The 19,416-nt window shown below is 52.9% G+C and overlaps 1 protein-coding gene across 5 annotated transcripts in view; it reads left to right on the plus strand.

Moving 5' to 3' along the window:
* The window catches only part of LOC137531912 (E3 ubiquitin-protein ligase TRIM39-like), a 45,511-nt gene that overhangs the window by 21,803 nt on the left and 4,292 nt on the right, over nt 1-19,416 (plus strand). Inside the window, exon 1 of one of the 5 annotated variants that reach the window (XM_068251931.1) lies at nt 6,015-6,095. The exons of 3 other annotated variants lie outside the window; for them this stretch is intronic. Coding sequence is in view for 1 of the 2 variants with exons in the window: in XM_068251927.1 (XP_068108028.1) it covers nt 9,205-9,226 (22 nt within the window). In the remaining variant the exon portion in view is untranslated. Of the gene's footprint in view, nt 1-6,014; nt 6,096-9,185; nt 9,227-19,416 lie in introns of those variants that run through there. One more of the 5 variants, XM_068251927.1, reaches the window with a different exon arrangement.

Genomic DNA, 19,416 nt, shown 5'->3' on the forward strand with positions numbered 1-19,416 from the left:
TGTCAGTACAAAATAAAAACGCAATGCGGGCAAACATGTCAGTACAAAATAAACGCAATGCGGGCAACATGTCAGTACAAAATAAACGCAATGCGGGCAAACATTTCACCAGAAAATTAATGCAATGCGGGCAAACATTTCACCAGAAAATTACTGCAATGCGGGCAAACATTTCACCAGAAAATTACTGCAATGCGGGCAAACATTTCACCAGAAAATAAACGCAATGCGGGCAAACATTTCACCAGAAGATAAACGCAATGCGGGCAAACATTTCACCAGAAAAGAAACGCAATGCGGGCAAACATTTCCCCAGAAAAGAAACGCAATGCGGGCAATCCTTTCACTAGAAAGTAAACGCAATGCGGGCAAACATTTCACCAGAAAAGAAACGCAATGCGGGCAAACATTTCACCAGAAAAGAAACGCAATGCGGGCAAACATTTCCCCAGAAAAGAAACGCAATGCGGGCAAACATTTCACTAGAAAGTAAACGCAATGCGGGCAAACATTTCACCAGAAAAGAAACGCAATGTGGGCAAACATTTCACCAGAAAAGAAACGAAATGCGGGCAAACATTTCACCAGAAAAGAAACACAATGCGGGCAAACATTTCACCAGAAAAGAAAAGCAATGCGGGCAAACATTTCACCAGAAAAGAAACGCAATGTGGGCAAACATTTCACCTGAAAAAGAAAGCATTTACTCACCTGGCAGAAGTCTCTGGCCTCTGGCGCGCTGCTTCCGGGACCACCTTCCTCCTCCTGCTCATCTCCCGCGCTGACAGTCTACGGCAAGATGGCGCCCGAAGCCCTGTACTGGAGACACAAATAGTCTCCAGTACAGGGCTTCGGTAGCCATCTTGCCGTAGCCCTCCTCGCCTGCCGGTGTCGGAACAGACACCGGAAGACCAAGGAGGCTGGAGCGGGGCTGCGGGCAATGAACTGGCACGGCGTCTATAGACGCCGCTGCCAGTTCATAAGGATAGAGTGGCCAGAGTCCCGAGCGGGACGTTTCCCGGGACCTCATGCAGCCTGGGACAGCGGACCCCGAATCCGGGACGTGTCCCGGGCAATCCGGGACGTCTGGTCACTCTACACACAGATCACACACACACTCACACAGATTACACTCACACACCAAGATCACACACACAATCACACACACTCGATCACACACAGAGATCTCACACACACACACACACACACACACACACGCACACACACACACACACGCACACACACACACACACACACCAAGATCACACACACAATCACACACATTCGATCACACACAGAGATCTCACACACTCACAGATTACACTCACACACCAAGATTACACACACACAGAGATCACACATACACAGATCATACACACACAGAAAACATACTACCCCCCCATCCCATTTCTCATGCACACACATAAAACAAAACCATCACTCCCCCTCCTCCATTCAATGAGCTAGCTAACTTTACACGAAGGGAAAGTACCATTCACAGCATCTTGAACTGAAGTTTCTCGCAGCCAGGTGACACTGTCTCTAATGGCCCATACTCACGGGCAGCAAAAGTGGCCTGTCGCCAGCACACGTGAGCGTGCGGGTGACAGGCCGGCGACAACAGCTCCTCGCCAGTTCCCTCCGCGTACACACGCGGAAGAGGGACCAGCGGCTCGACGGAAGCTGTCGCCGACGTTCCTCCTCCCCTCGCCGGAAGCTCTGCATACCTCAATGGAGGTTGCTGTCGCTAGTCCGCGTACTCACGCGGACTAGCGACAGTTGCGGCGGAGGTGCAGCGGCGACTGTCGCCATGCAATTGAAACTTTCAATCGCCTGGCGACATGAGCGACGGGCGACAGTTCGGGGTGCGCGCGCGTGCAACGGCCCATACTCACGGGCGACCTGTCGCCGCAACGCGCGCGCGCCGCATGTTGCGGCGACAATTGTCCCTCGTGAGTATGGGCCATAACAGGCTGGAACCGAAGCAGCAGGGAACCCATCGCGCTGTCAGCAAACTCTGCACTGCAGATGTGTGTGCACCTGGCCTGAGCCCTTCTCCCTTTTGTCACAGATCATAGGGGAAAGATCAGATACAGCGTACCCCTCAAGCCCCCAATAGCATACACACACAGGGGGCGGAGCTGTAGCCTATACAGGACAAAGCTTTCCCTTATGGCTGTTTCGTCTGCCCGCCTCCCCACCTGTCACTTCAATAAACATGCTGGCTGGCTGCATTGTGAACAGGACAGGAGAGGGGAGCAGAGCGGAGCTTTTTGCCTACCTCCGCTGGACTGGTCTCTCACCTCCTCATTCAGGGCTCTGGGCGCAGGCAGACTAGTTTCACAGGCAAGTGATGCCCGCTCAGCCCTGGCCACCCACGTGGTTTCTACCAATCCCAGCCAGCAGAGACTGAAGCTTGAAGAATCGCGCCTGCGGCTCCCCCCGATGCACGCAGCTGCTGCTCACTTAGGCCCAGTGCACACCAAAACCTCTAGCAGATCCTCAAAACGCTAGCGGTTTTTGGAGCTGATTTCAGAGTGATTCTAGGCATGTGGAGAGAGATTTTATAAACATGCCTAGCGTTTTGGGAGCGTTTTTGTGTAGCAGATTACACATACTGTTAGGGCCCGTTCTCGCTTAAATCGCAAAACAGCAGCGCTTAGCGCTACCGTTTTGCGCAGTGATTTTAGCGCGATTAGTGTGGTAAAACCACTGTTCACACTTCCGCGATCAGCGCTTTATAGCACTGTACCGCGATTGCTCACGAATCGCCAAAAAATGCTGCAGGCTACGCGTTTGCGATTGGCGCTAATCGCGGAACAGCTACTGTAACAAAACCACCTGAAAAAACATTCTGATCTAGCGTTTTCCAGAGCAGTTTGCGTTTTTCCTATACTTTACATTGAGGCAGAAACGCTTCTGCAAACCGCAAACGTGCAGCAGGAGGGACGTTTGCGGTTTGCTAAAATCCTCAAACCGCTGGTGTGCACCATCCCATTGAAATACAGTAGCCAAGCGGTTTCACTGGCGGATGCGGTCGGCGGATCGCTCCTAAATCCGCTCAGTGTGCACTGGGCCTTAAAGTAGAGTGACCATACGTCCCGGATTGCCCGGAACGCGTCCCGGATTCGGGGTCCGCTGTCCCAGGCAGCATGAGGTCCCGGGAAACATCCCGCTTTCAGCAGCGGGACGTCCCGGCCTCGGGACTCTGGCCACTCTATCCTCATGAACTGGCAGTGGCGTCTATAGACGCCGACCCAGTTCATTGCCTGCAGCCCCGCTCCAGCCTCCTCTTCCGGTGTCTGTTCCGACACCGGCAGAGCAGAGCAGGGCTACGGCAAGATGGCTGCCGAAGCCCTGTACTGGAGACTATTTGTGTCTCCAGTACAGGGCTTCGGGCACCATCTTGCCGTAGCCCTGTCAGCGCGGAACTCTGCAGGAGGAGGAAGGTGGTCCTGGGAGCAGCACGCCAGAGGCCGGAGACTACTGCCAGGTGAGTAAATGCTTTCTTTTCCAGGTGAAATGTTTGCCCGCATTGCGTTTTTTTTTCCAGGTGAAATGTTTGCCTGCATTGCGTTTTTTTTCCAGGTGAAATGTTTGCCCGCATTGCGTTTTTTTTTCCAGGTGAAATGTTTGCCCGCATTGCGTTTCTTTTCTGGTGAAATGTTTGCCCGCATTGCGTTTCTTTTCTGGTGAAATGTTTGCCCGCATTGCGTTTCTTTTCTGGTGAAATGTTTGCCCGCATTGCGTTTCTTTTCTGGTGAATTGTTTGCCCGCATTGCGTTTCTTTTCTGGTTAAATGTTTGCCCGCATTGCAGTAATTTTCTGGTGAAATGTTTGCCCGCATTGCGTTAATTTTCTGGTGAAACGATTGCCCGCATTGCGTTTATTTTGTACTGACATGTTTGCCCGCATTGCGCTTATTTTGTACTGACATGTTTGCCCGCATTGCGTTTATTTTGTACTGACATGTTTGCCCGCATTGCGTTTATTTTGTACTGACATGTTTGCCTGCATTGCGTTTATTTTCTGGTGAAATGTTTGCCTGCATTGCGTTTATTTTGTACTGACATGTTGCCCGCATTGCGTTTATTTTCTGGTGAAATGTTTGCCCGCATTGCGTTAATTTTCTGGTGAAATGTTTACACGCATTGCGTTTATTTTCTGGTGAAATGTTTGCCCGCATTGCGTTTATTTTGTACTGACATGTTGCCCGCATTGCGTTTATTTTGTACTGACATGTTTGCCCGCATTGCGTTTATTTTGTACTGACATGTTGCCCGCATTGCGTTTATTTTGTGCTGACATGTTGCCCGCATTGCGTTTATTTTATACTGACATGTTGCCCACATTGCGTTTATTTTGTGCTGACATGTTGCCCATTGCGTTTATTTTCTGGTGTCCGGGGTAACTATTGCTGCATTTATTATTTAACCCCCCTGGCGGTATGAAAAATTCCGCCAGGAGGCAGCGCAGCAGTTTTTTTTTTTCTAAATCATGTAGCGAGCCCAGGGCTCGCTACATGATAGCCGCTGCTCAGCGGCATCCCCCCGCCCGCTTCGATCAGGAAATCCCATTCAAAGAACGGGATTTCCTGGAGGGCTTCCCCCGTCGCCATGGCGACGGGGCGGGATGACGTCACCGATGTCGGGACGTCATTGGGAGTCCCGGGCCACCCCTCAGCGCTGCCTGGCACTGATTGGCCAGGCAGCGCACGGGGTCTGGGGGGGGGGGGCCGCGCGGCGCGACGGATACCGGCAATCGAGCGCGGGGCGGCGGCAATCGGTGTGCTGACGCAGCTAGCAAAGTGCTAGCTGCGTCCAGCAAAAAAAAAATTAAGAGAAAATCTCCTGCGCGGCTTACCCCGAACCACGTTCGGGGTTACCGCCAAGGAGGTTAATGGTCATAGATGGCTATGTTTGCTGCTTTGTGGTTACGGTATACTATTAGCATCACACAGTTTCTGCACACCCATGATGCAAAGTCTTGTTTGTCCACATCATGGCATAAACACTGCTTTCTTATGCCTCGCTGTTACATCATTACGTTAGCTCCGCCCATACAATTTCATGGCCACGCCCATTTTTGCAGCGGCGCAGCCCCCCCCCCCAGTCTTCGTCGCTGCGCGCTCCTCAGTCCTCCCCACTTTTCGCCGCGGCGCGCTGCACGCGCTCCCCCTCCCCGTCCCAGGTTGGACCCACAAAAATCTGGTCACTCTACTTAACCTCCCTGGCGGTAACCCCGTGTGTGACACGGGGTAAGCCGCCGGAGGGTGCCGCTCAGGCCCTGCTGGGCCGATTTTCATAATTTTTTTTTGGCTGGACGCAGCTAGCACTTTGCTAGCTGCGCCAGCACTCTGATCGCCGCCGGCCCCTGCCCGATCGCCGCTATCTGCTGCGGCGCGCCCCCCCCCCCCCCCAGACCCCAGCGCTGCCTGGCCAATCAGTGCCAGGCAGCGCCGAGGGGTGGCCCGGGACTCCCAATGACGTCCCGACGTCAGTGACGTCGGTGACGTCATCCCGCCCCGTCGCCATGGCGACGGGGGAAGCCCTCCAGGAAATCCCGTTCTATGAACGGGATTTCCTGATCGGAGATCGCCGAAGGCGATCGAAGCGGGCGGGGGGATGCCGCTCAGCAGCGGCTATCATGTAGCGAGCCCTCGGCTCGCTACATGATTTAAAAAATTTTTTTTTTTTAAAAAACTGCTGCGCTCCCTCCTGGCGGTATTTTTCATACCGCCAAGGAGGTTAAAGAGGAACTTCAGCCTAAACAAATATACTGTCATTAAGTTACATTAGTTATGTTAATTAAAATAGATAGGTAATATAATCTCTTACCCACCCTGTTTTAAAAGAACAGGCAAATGTTTGATGTCAGGAGGGCAGCCATCTTTTTGATTGAAAGGAAGTGACAGGGAGCATGAGACACAGCTCCAACTGTCCTGTGTGCTGATCACCCCTCCCAGTTGCTAGGCAACGTGAATAACAACATAGGAAATCCCATCATGGTTTACACAGCATCAGGGAGAAAAAGCCCGGGCCTTTTTCTTTGATGGGTGGTGCTTAGCTAAAAATGCAGCTAAAAATTATGCTTGGGTAAGAAAAATAAAGTTCTGATGCTGTGAAACTGTTAAAAAAACACCAAGGGCTTGATTCACAAAGCGGTGCTAACCTACTTAGCACGTCTAAAGTCTTTAGACGTGCTAACCAGGGTGCTAAGTAGGTTAGCACCAGATTTCTCAATCAGATCGCGCACAAAATGTTGTGCGCAAAGTTTTACGCGTGCAAAGTCCTATGCGCGTGCCAAGTCCCATAGGCTTTAATGGGCACTTCGCGCCGAGTGCCCTGTGCTCTGTGCAATGCGCGCGTAAAATTTTAAGCGCGTAAAGTTTTACGCGCATAAAGTTTTACGCACGAAAAGCTTGTTTAGACGTGCTAAGGGGGTTTTCATAGGCGTGCTAACAGTTAGCACCGCTTTGTGAATCAAGCCCCAAGCCTTTTCAGTTCTGCTGAGTAGATTTTTAGTCCGGATGTTCACTTTAAAGGGAACCTGAAGTGAGTAAAATTATTTAAAATAAACACATACCGTAGCTGCAAATGAATATTACATACTTACATCACCATCAGTTCCTCTCAGAAGCTCACCATTTTCTTTTTTCAGCGATCCCTTCCAGTTCTGACAATAATTTTGTCAGAACTGAAATATACCAGTTACTGTGGTCGATATTACAGTTTAACAGTGTGCTGACCAGGAAGCTATTATGGGGTAATGGCCATTTTCAAAATGGAGGGTGGAGAATTCCCTTGATCACAGTGGACAATAGGGACGCAGGAGAGGAGAAAGAGATTAAGGAGTAGACTACATGGGAAGTAAGTATGACCTGTGTATGGTTATTTTGACTTTATTTTCAGTTCAGGTTCTCTTTAAAGAGACTCTGAAGCGAGAATAAATCTCGCTTCAGAGCTCATAGTTAGCAGGGGCACGCGTGCCCCTGCTAAACCGCCGCATACGCGCCGCTAAACGGGGGTCCCTTCACCCCCAAACCCCCCACTGCGACACTTGGTCGCAGACTTGGTCGCTCCTGGAGGCAGGGCTAACGGCTGCAGCCCTGCCTCCAGTTGCGTCTATCAGCCGCGCATCGCCGCCTCTCCCCTGTCCCTCTCAGTGAAGGATACGCGCTGACAGACGCGCGTGGGGCAGGGCTGCGGCGGTTAGCCCTGCCCCAACCAGGAAGCGATCCCCCGCTGCACGGAGAGGGATTTGGGGGTCAAGGGACCCCCGTTAAGCCGCGGGATAGCAGCGGTTTAGCAGGGGCACACGTGCCCCTGCTATCTATGAGGTCTGAAGCGAGATTTATTCTTGCTTCAGACTCTCTTTAAAGAGGAACTCCAGTGAACATTTTTACTGTTGGCAGGTGATGTAGCTGCTGCATGCTGTTCTGGCAGTTGGAAACAGCTGTAAACAGATATTTCCCACAATGCAACAAGGTTCAGAGACAGGAAACTGCCAAGAGTATGTACTTATAACATAGTAAACATGCGAAAACCATGCGGAAAAAAGTGGCATAACAAAAACTTGTCCAGAAAAAAAAAAAAGTCCAGCAAACATGGCACTCAAGGCTCCAGACTCCATTTAACCTTCCTGGCGGTAACTCCGAACGTAGTTCGGGGTAAGCCGCGCAGGAGGTTTTCTCAGGCCCTGCTCGGCCGATTTTCTTAATTTTTTTTTTTGCTGGACGGAGCTAGCAATTTGCTAGCTGCGCCAGCACACCGATCGCCGCCGCCCCGCGCCCGATCGCCGCTATCCGTCGCGGCGCGCGCCCCCCCAGACCCCGTGCGCTGCCTGGCCAATCAGTGCCAGGCAGCGCCATGGGGTGGATCGGGACTCCCAATGACGTCGCTGACGCAGGTGACATCATCCCGCCCCGTCGCCATGGCGACGGGGGAAGCCCTCCAGGAAATCCCGTTCTTTGAACGGGATTTCCTGATCGGAGATCGCCGAAGGCGATCGAAGCGGGCGGGGGGATGCCGCTGAGCAGCGGCTATCATGTAGCGAGCCCTGGGCTCGTTACATGATTTAGAAAAAAAAAACTGCTGCGCTGCCTCCTGGCGGAATTTTTCATACCGCCAGGAGGGTTAAGTTAATGGGAAGCGAAATATATCACCAAGTACTAATAGGTGATAAAAAAAAAAAATCGGTAGTTAAGTCACAACTAAGGCGCCCCTTTTTTTTGTGAATTTTGATTTTCTGCGGGAATTACCGACTTTTGCAGACTTTTACCGCATTTTTTTTACGCACGAGGGTAATTAATGCGTACAGTTTTACATATGCGGTACATGTTCATGCGTACATTTTTGTGAATGTCAAGATGGTCTCATTTCAGTCGGGAATTTACCGCAAGTGCATTTCCGCATGCGTAAAATCATTGAGAATAGAGCCCAATATCAGCCATACAGCGCCCCCTGATGGTCTGTTTGTGAAAAGGAATAGATTTCTCATGTAAAAGGGGGTATCAGCTACTGATTGTGCTAAAGTTCAATTCTTGGTCGGAGTTTCTCTTTAAGTTGCAGCGCTGCGTGCAGGCATGATAACGGCGGTGGGCGGGAAGAGCGGAATACACTGTGCATGTGTGATTAGCCGCCCTCAGCCTGCCCTATCTGTCACTGTAGTTGACCGCCGGATCATGACGCAAGTGGGCAGAGCGTGCGACGCTGTCATGGGGGATCGCTCTCTGAGGTTTTTAATTATGAAGGGGACAATTTAAACTCCGCCCTTGCCCAATCAGGCGCCTGTAGGCACGTGCCTACAGTGCCTTATGGTAAGTCCGGCCCTGCTCCCATATCATTAGCAGCTGACAGCTGTGCTAGGCATCTATTGCAGTGACCGCATGCTGAGCTCCAGAGCAGTCATGTGACTGAGGCAGATACGTCTGAATAATACAGCTTGTTAAGTAAAAAGAAAGAAAAATCAGACCTGGACCAGGGTCCAGGACTAGGGGAAGGCCATCATGCAGGGGTTTTGAGTCCCCCCCCCCCCCCCCCCAGGTGAGAGGTCCAGTGGGAGCACGACATGGGAGATTAGAGTGAGCCGGTAGACTGGGCAGGCTTCCTATGGGAGAAGAAGGACAGGCAGGAAAGGGAGGAGCTCAGGGGTTAGGTCAGGGAAAAGAATAGGGAGGAGCTTTGCACTTACTGCGAACAGGGAATGCTCCCTTCCTCCTCATGCTGTAGGTTACAAATAGCGGCAGAGAGGTGGTGTTGAAGGATCTTTGATTAAGTCCCTTCATTTCTAGTGCTTGTTGTTGTTTTTATGTTGTCATAGCAGCTGCCGGAGGCGGGTCTTCAGATGTCAGAATCATAGTCAGTTCCAGTGGTGGGGACTTGCCGGTTAACTGGTGTAGTCAACCTCAGGTAGGACTAGTGTTGGGCGAACAGTGTTCGCCACTGTTCGGGTTCTGCAGAACATCACCCTGTTCGGGTGATGTTCGAGTTCGGCCGAACACCTGATGGTGTTCGGCATTTTTAGTTCGTGTTCGCCCGAACTATTCAATGCCCGCCGAACAGGGCCGAACAGGGCCCCTGTTCGGCCGAACAGGGCCCTGTTCGTCCGAACATGCCGCAATACGGCCCCCCTATGGGGTCGCAGGCATAAGGGGGGAGCATGCCCCGATCGCGGGGGGGGGGGGGGTTGGAAATTCCCCCCACCCCCTCCGCTAGCGCTCCCCCCTCTGCCCGCTTCCTCATAACAAAAGTTTGTTGAAAGTTAATACTAGTACCGGTGGCTGGCTGCTGGCCTGGCAGTGGAGTGAGTGAGGAGGAGGAGTCCGCCTAGGAGAGTGACGCGTTGAGGCCGGGCAGCGGGCGGTTCAGCGGTAGTACCCTTGTGGTACTTCCGCCCTTTCTCTGACCTCACGTCCTCTGCATACGAGGGTACGCGTCACGCGTACCCTCGTATGCGTCATCACGTAGAGGACGTGAGGTCAGAGAAAGGGCGGAAGCACCACAAGGGTACTACCGCTGAACCGCCCGCTGCCCGGCCTCAACGCGTCACTCTCCTAGGCGGACTCCTCCTCCTCACTCACTCCACTGCCAGGCCAGCAGCCAGCCACCGGTACTAGTATTAACTTTCAACAAACTTTTGTTATGGGGAAGCGGGCAGAGGGGGGAGCGCTAGCGGAGGGGGTGGGGGGAATTTCCGACCCCCCCCCCCCCCCCCCCCCGCGATCGGGGCATGCTCCCCCCTTATGCCTGCGACCCCATAGGGGGGCCGTATTGCGGCATGTTCGGGTCCCCATTGACTTCCATTGAGTTCGGGGTTCGGGCCGAACATGCCGAACATCTGGCCCATGTTCGGCCTGTTCGGCCCGAACATCCAGGTGTTCGCCCAACACTAGGTAGGACTAAGTTTTCCCAGCGCTCAGCCGTACCCGAGACGGTGTCCATGGCTGGAGGGCGTATTCTGGGCTGTGTCGCTTATTTGTTTTCAGTGACCTCTGCAGCTCCTCCCCTGTTTAAAAAAGGAAACTGTTTGCAATATGTATGATGTTTAAATTAATTGTTTTGGGTTTTTTTTATTTTTTTATTTATGATTGAAAGAAAGGGCTACTTTGGCCGATTTCAATCCATCTTAAGGTGCCCATACATGGTACAATTTTTCATACTTTTTTTTCAATTAGATAATTTAGCTTGATTATTCGGTTAGATCGAATATAACAAATTTTCCAACATGTCTGATCGGATTTTTTGAAAAAAACAAAAAGGGATAATCGTTTGGGTTTTTTTGATCAAAAAAAAAAATAAAAAATAAGATTCTTCTCAACTGTCATTCGATTCGATCGTTTTGTTCAAAAAACGGGACTAATGGGTAAGTACCCACTTCATGTAACTATATAGAAATTATTTGTTATTGTTTTTTTTTTCCCCTAATGAATGTGGAGTTACACTTCACAGGCTATTTGTTAGGTTGATGATCCTATCTAAGTCTATTTTGCAATTTGAATGTAATGATGACACTGAAGTTAATATTATCATCACCAATTTGCTGCTAAAAACCCAATGGCGATAAGGAGCTTGGGGCCACAGTGCAAGTTTTACATGGGGCCCCAAGCACTATGGAGCCTCAAAACCTACCAAGGACAGCTACAGTGTCAGAGAGGTGTAAGCAGGGGAGGGGACAGCCGCAGTGTCAGTGAGGTGTAAGCAGGGGAGGGGACAGCTGCAGTGTCAGAGAGGTGTAAGCAGGGGACCGGACAGCAGCAGTGTCAGAGAGGTGTAAGCAGGGGAGGGGACAGCAGCAGTGTCAGAGAGGTGTAAGCAGGGGAGGGGACAGCTACAGTGTCAGAGAGGTTTAAGCAGGGGAGGGGACAGCTGCAGTGTCAGTGAGGTGTAAGCAGGGGAGGGGACAGCTGCAGTGTCAGAGAGGTGTAAGCAGGGGACCGGACAGCAGCAGTGTCAGAGAGGTGTAAGCAGGGGAGGGGACAGCTACAGTGTCAGAGAGGTTTAAGCAGGGGAGGGGACAGCTGCAGTGTCAGTGAGGTGTAAGCAGGGGAGGGGACAGCGGCAGTGTCAGAGAGGTGTAAGCAGGGGACCGGACAGCAGCAGTGTCAGAGAGGTGTAAGCAGGGGATAGGACAGCTGCAGTGTCAGAGAGGTGTAAGCAGGGGAGGGGACAGATGCAGTGTCAGTGAGGTGTAAGCAGGGGAGGGGACAGCAACAGTGTCAGAGAGGTGTAAGCAGGGGAGGGGACAGCTGCAGTGTCAGAGAGGTGTAAGCAGGGGAGGGGACAGCTGCACAGTGTTGATTGGATACCTCATTATCCTATTCGAGTTTGGTCGAATTCGGATAGTAAACTATCCGAATTCACTCGAAGTTCGATATTCGAGTTAATCGAATATCCAATTCGACCTCGGATATCCGACATCACTATTAAACACTAGTAAAATATTCGAGCTGGCCTTAAATTGCTTTTAAAACTTGTATTGGAGGTCAATGATGCATGAAACCACCTTTTTTTTGAAGAAAAACATCAAGTGATTATGTGGTGATGTAGTAGTTATAAAAAAGGTATCAAAAATAGTAAATTAACTTCATGAAAAGTGTTTGCATAAGAAGGTGTGTCCAAAATGGTTGTAAGTTGGAAGTCTTCATTTACGTCATCTTCATCTTCTGCTTCTATATCTTCTTCTTCTTCTAGATCTTCTTCTTTTTCTTCTTCTTTTAGATCTTCAACTGCTCGAATCTTCGTCATCTTCTACTTCTTGTATCTTCTTCAATTATCAGCACACAGACAGCAGAAGCTCAATGCAGCTACAGGAGGAGGAGGAGTGTGTGTCAGGCAGTGTGATGTGACTGACATAATAGGCCCTGGGTCCTAGCGGTGGTACCAGGGCCGTAAATAAACACCATGAAGTTCCAGACAGCGGTCCTGAAGCCCACATTGTGTCCAATACACAATTGGGACAGCACAGTTTTCAACCCGGACACCTCTAAAATAATTTTATTTATTTTTTTTCAAAATAATGCAGCTATTTTTGAGCGTAAATAGCTGGTGGCGCATGGGCAGCAGCACCTTGTAATGTGTTCCCTGGCAGTGGAGACACAGACACCAGGAGTAAATACAACAGCAGGCAGCGTGAGGAGGATGAGTGTGTGGCAGACTGGCAGTGGCAGCAGGCAGGCGGGCAGCGAGACATAGCTGGTGGCGCATGGGCAGCAGCACCTTGTAATGTGTTCCCTGGCAGTGGAGACACAGACAGCAGGAGGAAATACAACAGCAGGCAGCGTGAGGAGGATGAGTGTGTGGCACACTGGCAGCAGGCAGCAGGAGGGCAGGCAGCCAGACATAATAGGCCCTGGTTCCTAGCGGTGGTACCGGGGCCATAAATGAACACCATGAGGTTCCAGACAGCGGTCGTGAAGCCCACATTGTGTCCAATACACAATTGGGACAGCACAGTTTTCAATCCGGACACCTCTAAAATAATTTAATTTTTTTTTTCAAAATAATGCAGCTATTTTTGAGTGTAAATAGCTGGTGGCGCATGGGCAGCAGCACCTTGTAATGTGTTCCCTGGCAGTGGAGACACAGACAGCAGGAGTAAATACAACAGCAGGCAGCGTGAGGAGGATGAGTGTGTGTCAGACTGGCATTGGCAGCAGGCAGGCGGGCAGCGAGACATAGCTGGTGGCGCATGGGCAGCAGCACCTTGTAATGTGTTCCCTGGCAGTGGAGACACAGACAGCAGGAGGAAATACAACAGCAGGCAGCGTGAGGAGGATGAGTGTGTGGCACAGTGGCAGACTGGCAGCAGGCAGGAAGGCACACAGCGAGACATAATAGGCCCTGGTTCCTAGCGGTGGTACCAGGTCCGTAAATATACACCATGAGGTTCCAGACAGCGGTCGTGAAGCCCACATTGTGTCCAATACACAATTGGGACAGCACAGTTTTCAACCCAGACGCCTCAAAAATAATGACAAAATTATTACATTTTTTTTTTCCAGAAATGCAGCTATTTTTGAGCGGAAATAGCTGGTGGCGCATTGGCAGCAGCACCTTTTAATGTGTTCCCTGGCAGTGGAGACACAGACAGCAGGAGGAAATACAGCAGCAGCAGCAGGTGTAATGTGTGTGTGCCACTTCATGTCCCCCTCTCGCAGACAACAGGGGCCAGGAATTCGCCTTCCACCCAAGCCTGGTTCATTTTGAGAAACGTCAGTCTGTTCACAGACTTGTGAGACAGACGAGATCACTTCTCAGTGACGACTCCACCGGCTGCACTGAAGCAACGCTCTGACAGTACGCTGGAAGGGGGGCAGGAGAGCACTTCCAGGGCGTACTGTGCAAGCTCGCTCCAGATCGGCAGGTGCTTGACCCAATACTCCATGGGATCAACAGGGGCAACGCTGTCAAGCCCGCTGAAGGACCCCATGTAGTCAGCCACCATGCGGGTCAAGTGCTGTCTGTGACTGGAGAAGGATGCTGCTGCAGGCACCTCCTCTCTAGTTCCTGGCAGCTCTACACTCATGTAGAGCTCGTTGGTCAGAGACAGCAGGTCTGTGGTGCTGCTGCTGCCTCTGTGCTGGCTGGACAGTGGGGGTGGATGGCTGAGGGAAGGCTTCCTCCAAGCGCTCAACAAGGGACAGCTGCAAATCCCTCATTTGTTGCGCACGGTCTCCTCCTGCAGGCAGGAACTGGCTGAGCTTCCCCTTCAGACGTGGGTCCAGCATCATGCAGATCCAGATGTCCTCCCTCTGCTTCATCTGGATGACCCTTGGGTCCCTGCGCAGGCACCTCAGCATGTGCGCTGCCATTGGGAAGAGTCTGGCCACGTCTGCTGGCACATCATCGGCAGCCCCAGAGCCGACAGTGCTGTCCTCCTCATCCTCTGCCTCCTCCACCTCATCCTCTCTCCACCCCCGCCCCACTCCAGCTGCGCTCTGCTGCTCCCCCTCATCAGCAGCAAAGTCAGGGACCTCCACCAATTCCAAGCCCTCCTCCTCAGAGGTGGCCTGTGAAGCTGCCTGCAGCTCCTGCTGGTCCAAGGCTGCCGCTCCCTCTTCCAGAAGTGCATACAGGGCCCTGTCCAGCACACACAACATGGGGACCCACGAGCACACCATTGCATGGTCCCTGCTTACCATGTTGGTGGCCTGCAGGAAGGGTGCCAGCACTGAGCACACCTGCTGCATGTGCCCCCAGTCCTCCGTGGAGATGATGGACGGGAGGTTGGTGGTGGCACGCCCAGTTGCAGTGATGGCGGCAACTGTTGCTCGTGCAACGTACTGGCTGACAGCCTGCCTCTGTTCAACCAGACGCTCCAACATCGCCAGGGTGGAGTTCCAGCGAGTTGGAACATCGATCACAAGCCGGTGCTGTGGCAGGTGCAGCTCCTTCTGCACCTCTTCCAGGGTCTATATGAAAAGGGCGCCGGTAAAAAAAGGGCACCTGGTGGAGCCCATATATACCAACTTCGGCTACAAAAAAGGCGCCTGGTGTAGCTCATATAAAAACTTCGGCTACAAAAAAACTCCGGGATGTGTTAATTACTATTCCCCCTCCAGGCCGCCATGGATAGTGGGGGAATGAAATAAATCGGCTTCCAGCACTTGTAGCCCATATAAAAACATAGGCTACAAAAAATGCAATAATATGGGCTACAAAGGGGGGCCCTACTGTAGCCGAAAACCTTGTAGCCGAAAAAATATGGGCTACAAAGTGGCGCCCTACTGTAGCCGAAAACCTTGTAGCCGAAAAAATATGGGCTACAAAAGGGAGCCCGCTTGTAGCCTATATCAAAATTCGGGTGCCCTTTTCTACACCTTGTAGTCCATATTTCCAGAAATAACATTGATGTCTATGGCGGCGCCCTTTTCATACGGGCAGCTCGGGCGCCCTTTTCAACCGATACCCTCTTCCAGGCTCGATACAGCTGCGGGCGAGTGCCGGAAATGACGCACAACCTTCCTTGCCGCCTCAAGGAGTCGGTCCATCCCCTGGTAGGTCCGCAGGAACTTTTGGACTACCAGGTTCAGGACGTGCGCCGGGCAAGGGATGTGGGTCAGGTCTCCACCGCTGATTGCAGCAACCAGGTTTGCCCCATTGTCGGACACCACCTCTCCGACTCTGAGGCCTCTGGGGGTCAGCCAATTCCTCTCCTGCTCTCAGAGTTTCGCCAGGACATGGTTCGCCGTCAGTTTGGTCTTCCCCAGGCTGACCAATTCCAGCAGCGCTTGGCAGTGGCGGGGCTTCACGCTGCTGCTGAGGCGGGGGGTTTGGTCAGGTGTGCCGGAGGATGGAAGCGAATCAGAGGAACCTGCTGCAATTCCGCTGACCCTGCATGGTGGCACCACCCACTGCGTTGTTGCTGCTGCTGCTCTGACAGTGCCCGATGCTGCTCCTCCCTCCTCACCCCCTTCCACCAAGCTGACCCAATGCGCGGTGAAGGACAGATAGCGGCCTGTCCCAAACCGGCTGCTCCACGAGTCCATGGTGACGTGGACCCGTTGACCCACCGCGTGATCCAGCCCTCTCCCGACATTGGCCATCACAGAGCGGTGAAGTGCAGGGATGGCCGTGCGTGCGAAAAAATGTCGGCTGGGGATTGGCCAATCGGGGGCTGCACACATCAGGAGCGCACGCATGTCGCTCCCCTCCTGCACAAGGGAATAAGGCAGGAGTTGGGAGCACATGGCCCGTGCCAGCAAGTCGTTCAGCTGACGCACGCGATGGCTGCTGGGAGGCAGAACCCTGACCACCCCCTGGAAGGTGTCGCTGAGCAGGGTCTGGCGACGCCTTTTGCTGACACGGGAATGAGTGGAGGGAGCAGAGGAGGCCACTGAGGACTGGCTGCCAGAACAGGCCTCAGTGTCGGCGGCAGGAGTTGCAGAGGGAGGAGGAGCAGTGCGTTGCTGACGCACTCCTGCTGGTGCTGCTGGAGAAGGTGGAGGAGGGCGGGTGGCTGCTGCCGACGGCTTCGCAGTGGTGGCGGGTCTGCCACTGCCAGCTTCTTTCAACTTCATGAACTCCTCATGCTCATGAAAGTGTTTCCCTGCCAGATGGTTCACCAGAGAGGTGGTGCCGTACGCAGAGGGCTCCTTCCCTCTGCTGAGCTGCTGGCGGCACTGGTTGCAGGTGGCATACTTGCACTCCACATATGGCAGGGTGAAATAATTCCAAATTGGGGAGGTGAAGTTGCCCCTTCGGCTGGAAGGTGCTGCTGCCGCTGGTCTCCCTGTGGTGGTTGGGGGGGGGGGTTTCTTGGTGCGGCTGGTGGCACTGGCAGAACTCTCCGCCTCCGGATCAGCACCCTGTGTGGCCTGCATACCACGCCCACTTCTGATCCTGCCTATGCCTGCGATGCTGATCCTTCTAGCAAGGCCCACAGACGCATCCTCCTCCTCAGAGCTGATGACATCCTCAGGATCTGCCACCCAGTCTCTGTCCTTCACCCTGTCATCATCATCCTCCCCCTCCGCAAACATGTCCTGCTGGGACAACCCCACAAACTCCCCTTCTGCATGCATGGGCTGAGGGACAGTCACTACTGTCTGACTGTCCAAAGCATCAGCCCCCAAAGTGCCCATCAGCATTTCTTCCCCCTCCAATTCTGCCGCATCAGCACTCCATACCCTCTCTGTGCTTGGGGTCCATAAGAAGGTGCTGAGTGACAGGGTGCTGGTGTTGCCCGCTGGGGCTGGAGAACTGCACTCCTCCTCCCCAGGCAGTGCTGGGCGGCTGCTGCTGCTCTTGCAAACAGGAGTGGTGGCGGGGGTGGAGGACTCGGTTCCAGAGCTAATGGTGGCCTGCTCATCCACCATCAGTTCCACCACAGAGTCTGCGTCCTTCTCCTCAATAGGACGGCTACGACCTGGCGGTGGGAGGAACATCTGCGCCACACGCTGCTGCTGTGTCTCTGCAGCGTGACCCCCAGCTGTTGGGCGGCCAAGGCGTCCACGCCCAGTGGCTAATGGCGGAATAGCCACTGGTGCAGATGCAGAACTGCGCATGGTGGTGGTGGTGGCGCGGCTGCCACTACCTCCTCTCTTGCCGATGCCCTTGCTGCCCCTTCCCAAACCGCGGCTGCCAGTGCCAGACATCATATATTTTTTATTATACAAATGAAAAAAAAAAAAATAGGTATGTAAAGGCGGGTGGGACAAGTGGGGTACTTTAATGGGGTGGGACTGGTGGTGGTGGGTGTGTGAGGTGACAGACAGGTGTACTCTACACCAGAGATCGGTGTAGCGCTAACGATCCTAACTGATGCTGACTGACGGTGTCCCTATACACAGACTACAGTACAGTACAATTCAGTGAATACACAATACAAGTAATTTTAACAATAGGACGGGTGTAGCACTAACGAGAGGGTGCGGACAGCGCAGACGTGCACTGCGCACACAAAGACCCTAGGTAACGCAGTGACGGACGGTCCCTATACACAGACTAGAGTACACTACAGTACTAACTAAACAATAGGAGAATCTAGCTAAACAATAGAACATGTGTGAGTAGATTACAGAGAGCAGATACAGGACAGGTATAGCAGTAAAGCTGTGCCTTGCTAACTACAAAATAGTACAATAATCTATCTAACACCGAAGTAGTACAGTAGAGTAGGACAGGTGAGAGCACAGGTAACTAGAGACTAGAGCACAGAGCAGGGCCGGCTGCCTTGCCTTGGCACAGGGCCTAGCTGCTGCAGCTGCAGCAGCACCAGTGACAGTCTCCCTCCCTAGGACCTAATCACACAAACTAAACTGCCTAAAATACAATCTATTTACAATACAAAGCAATACAGGTGAATATTTATCCGAGTATCTCGGATATCCTAGTTTGGATGAGCATCACTAAGCTGCAGTATCAGAGAGGTGTGAGCAGGGGAGGGGACAACTGCAGTGTCAGTGAGGTGTAAGCAGGGGAGGGGACAGCCGCGTTGTCAGTAAGGTGTAAGCAGAGGAGGGGACAGATGCAGTGTCAGAGAGGTGTAAGCAGGGGAGGGGACAGCTGCAGTGCCAGAGAGGTGTAAGCAGGGGACGGGACAGCAGCAGTGTCAGAGAGGTGTAAGCAGGAGAGGGGACAGATGCAGTGTCAGAGAGGTGCAAGCAGGGGAGGGGACAGCTGCAGTGTCAGAGAGGTGTAAGCAGGGGAGGGGACAGATGCAGTGTCAGAGAGGTGCAAGCAGGGGAGGGGACAGCTGCAGTGTCAGAGAGGTGCAAGCAGGGGAGGGGACAGCTGCAGTGTCAGAGAGGTGCAAGCAGGGGTGGGAACAGCTACAGTGTCAGAGAGGTGTGAGCAGGGGAGGGGACAACTGCAGTGTCAGTGAGGTGTAAGCAGGGGAGGGGACAGCCGCGTTGTCAGTAAGGTGTAAGCAGGGGAGGGGACAGATGCAGTGTCAGAGAGGTGTAAGCAGGGGAGGGGACAGCTGCAGTGCCAGAGAGGTGTAAGCAGGGGACGGGACAGCAGCAGTGTCAGAGAGGTGTAAGCAGGGGAGGGGACAGATGCAGTGTCAGAGAGGTGCAAGCAGGGGAGGGGACAGCTGCAGTGTCAGAGAGGTGTAAGCAGGGGAGGGGACAGATGCAGTGTCAGAGAGGTGCAAGCAGGGGAGGGGACAGCTGCAGTGTCAGAGAGGTGCAAGCAGGGGAGGGAACAGCTACAGTGTCAGAGAGATGTAAGCATGGGAGGGGACAGCTGCAGTGTCAGAGAGGTGTAAGCAGGGGAGGAGACAGCCACAGTGCCAGAGAGGTGTAAGCAGGGGAAGGGGCAGCCACAGTGTCAGAGAGGTGTAAGCAGGGGAGGGGACAGCTGCAGTGTCAGAGAGGTGTAAGCAGGGGAGGGGACAGCTGCAGTGTCAAAGAGGTGTAAGCAGGGGAGGGGACAGCTGCAGTGTCAGAGAGGTGTAAGCAGGGGAGGGGAC

This window comes from Hyperolius riggenbachi, chromosome 9 (genome assembly GCF_040937935.1).
Source record: "Hyperolius riggenbachi isolate aHypRig1 chromosome 9, aHypRig1.pri, whole genome shotgun sequence".
Lineage (NCBI taxonomy): Eukaryota > Metazoa > Chordata > Amphibia > Anura > Hyperoliidae > Hyperolius > Hyperolius riggenbachi.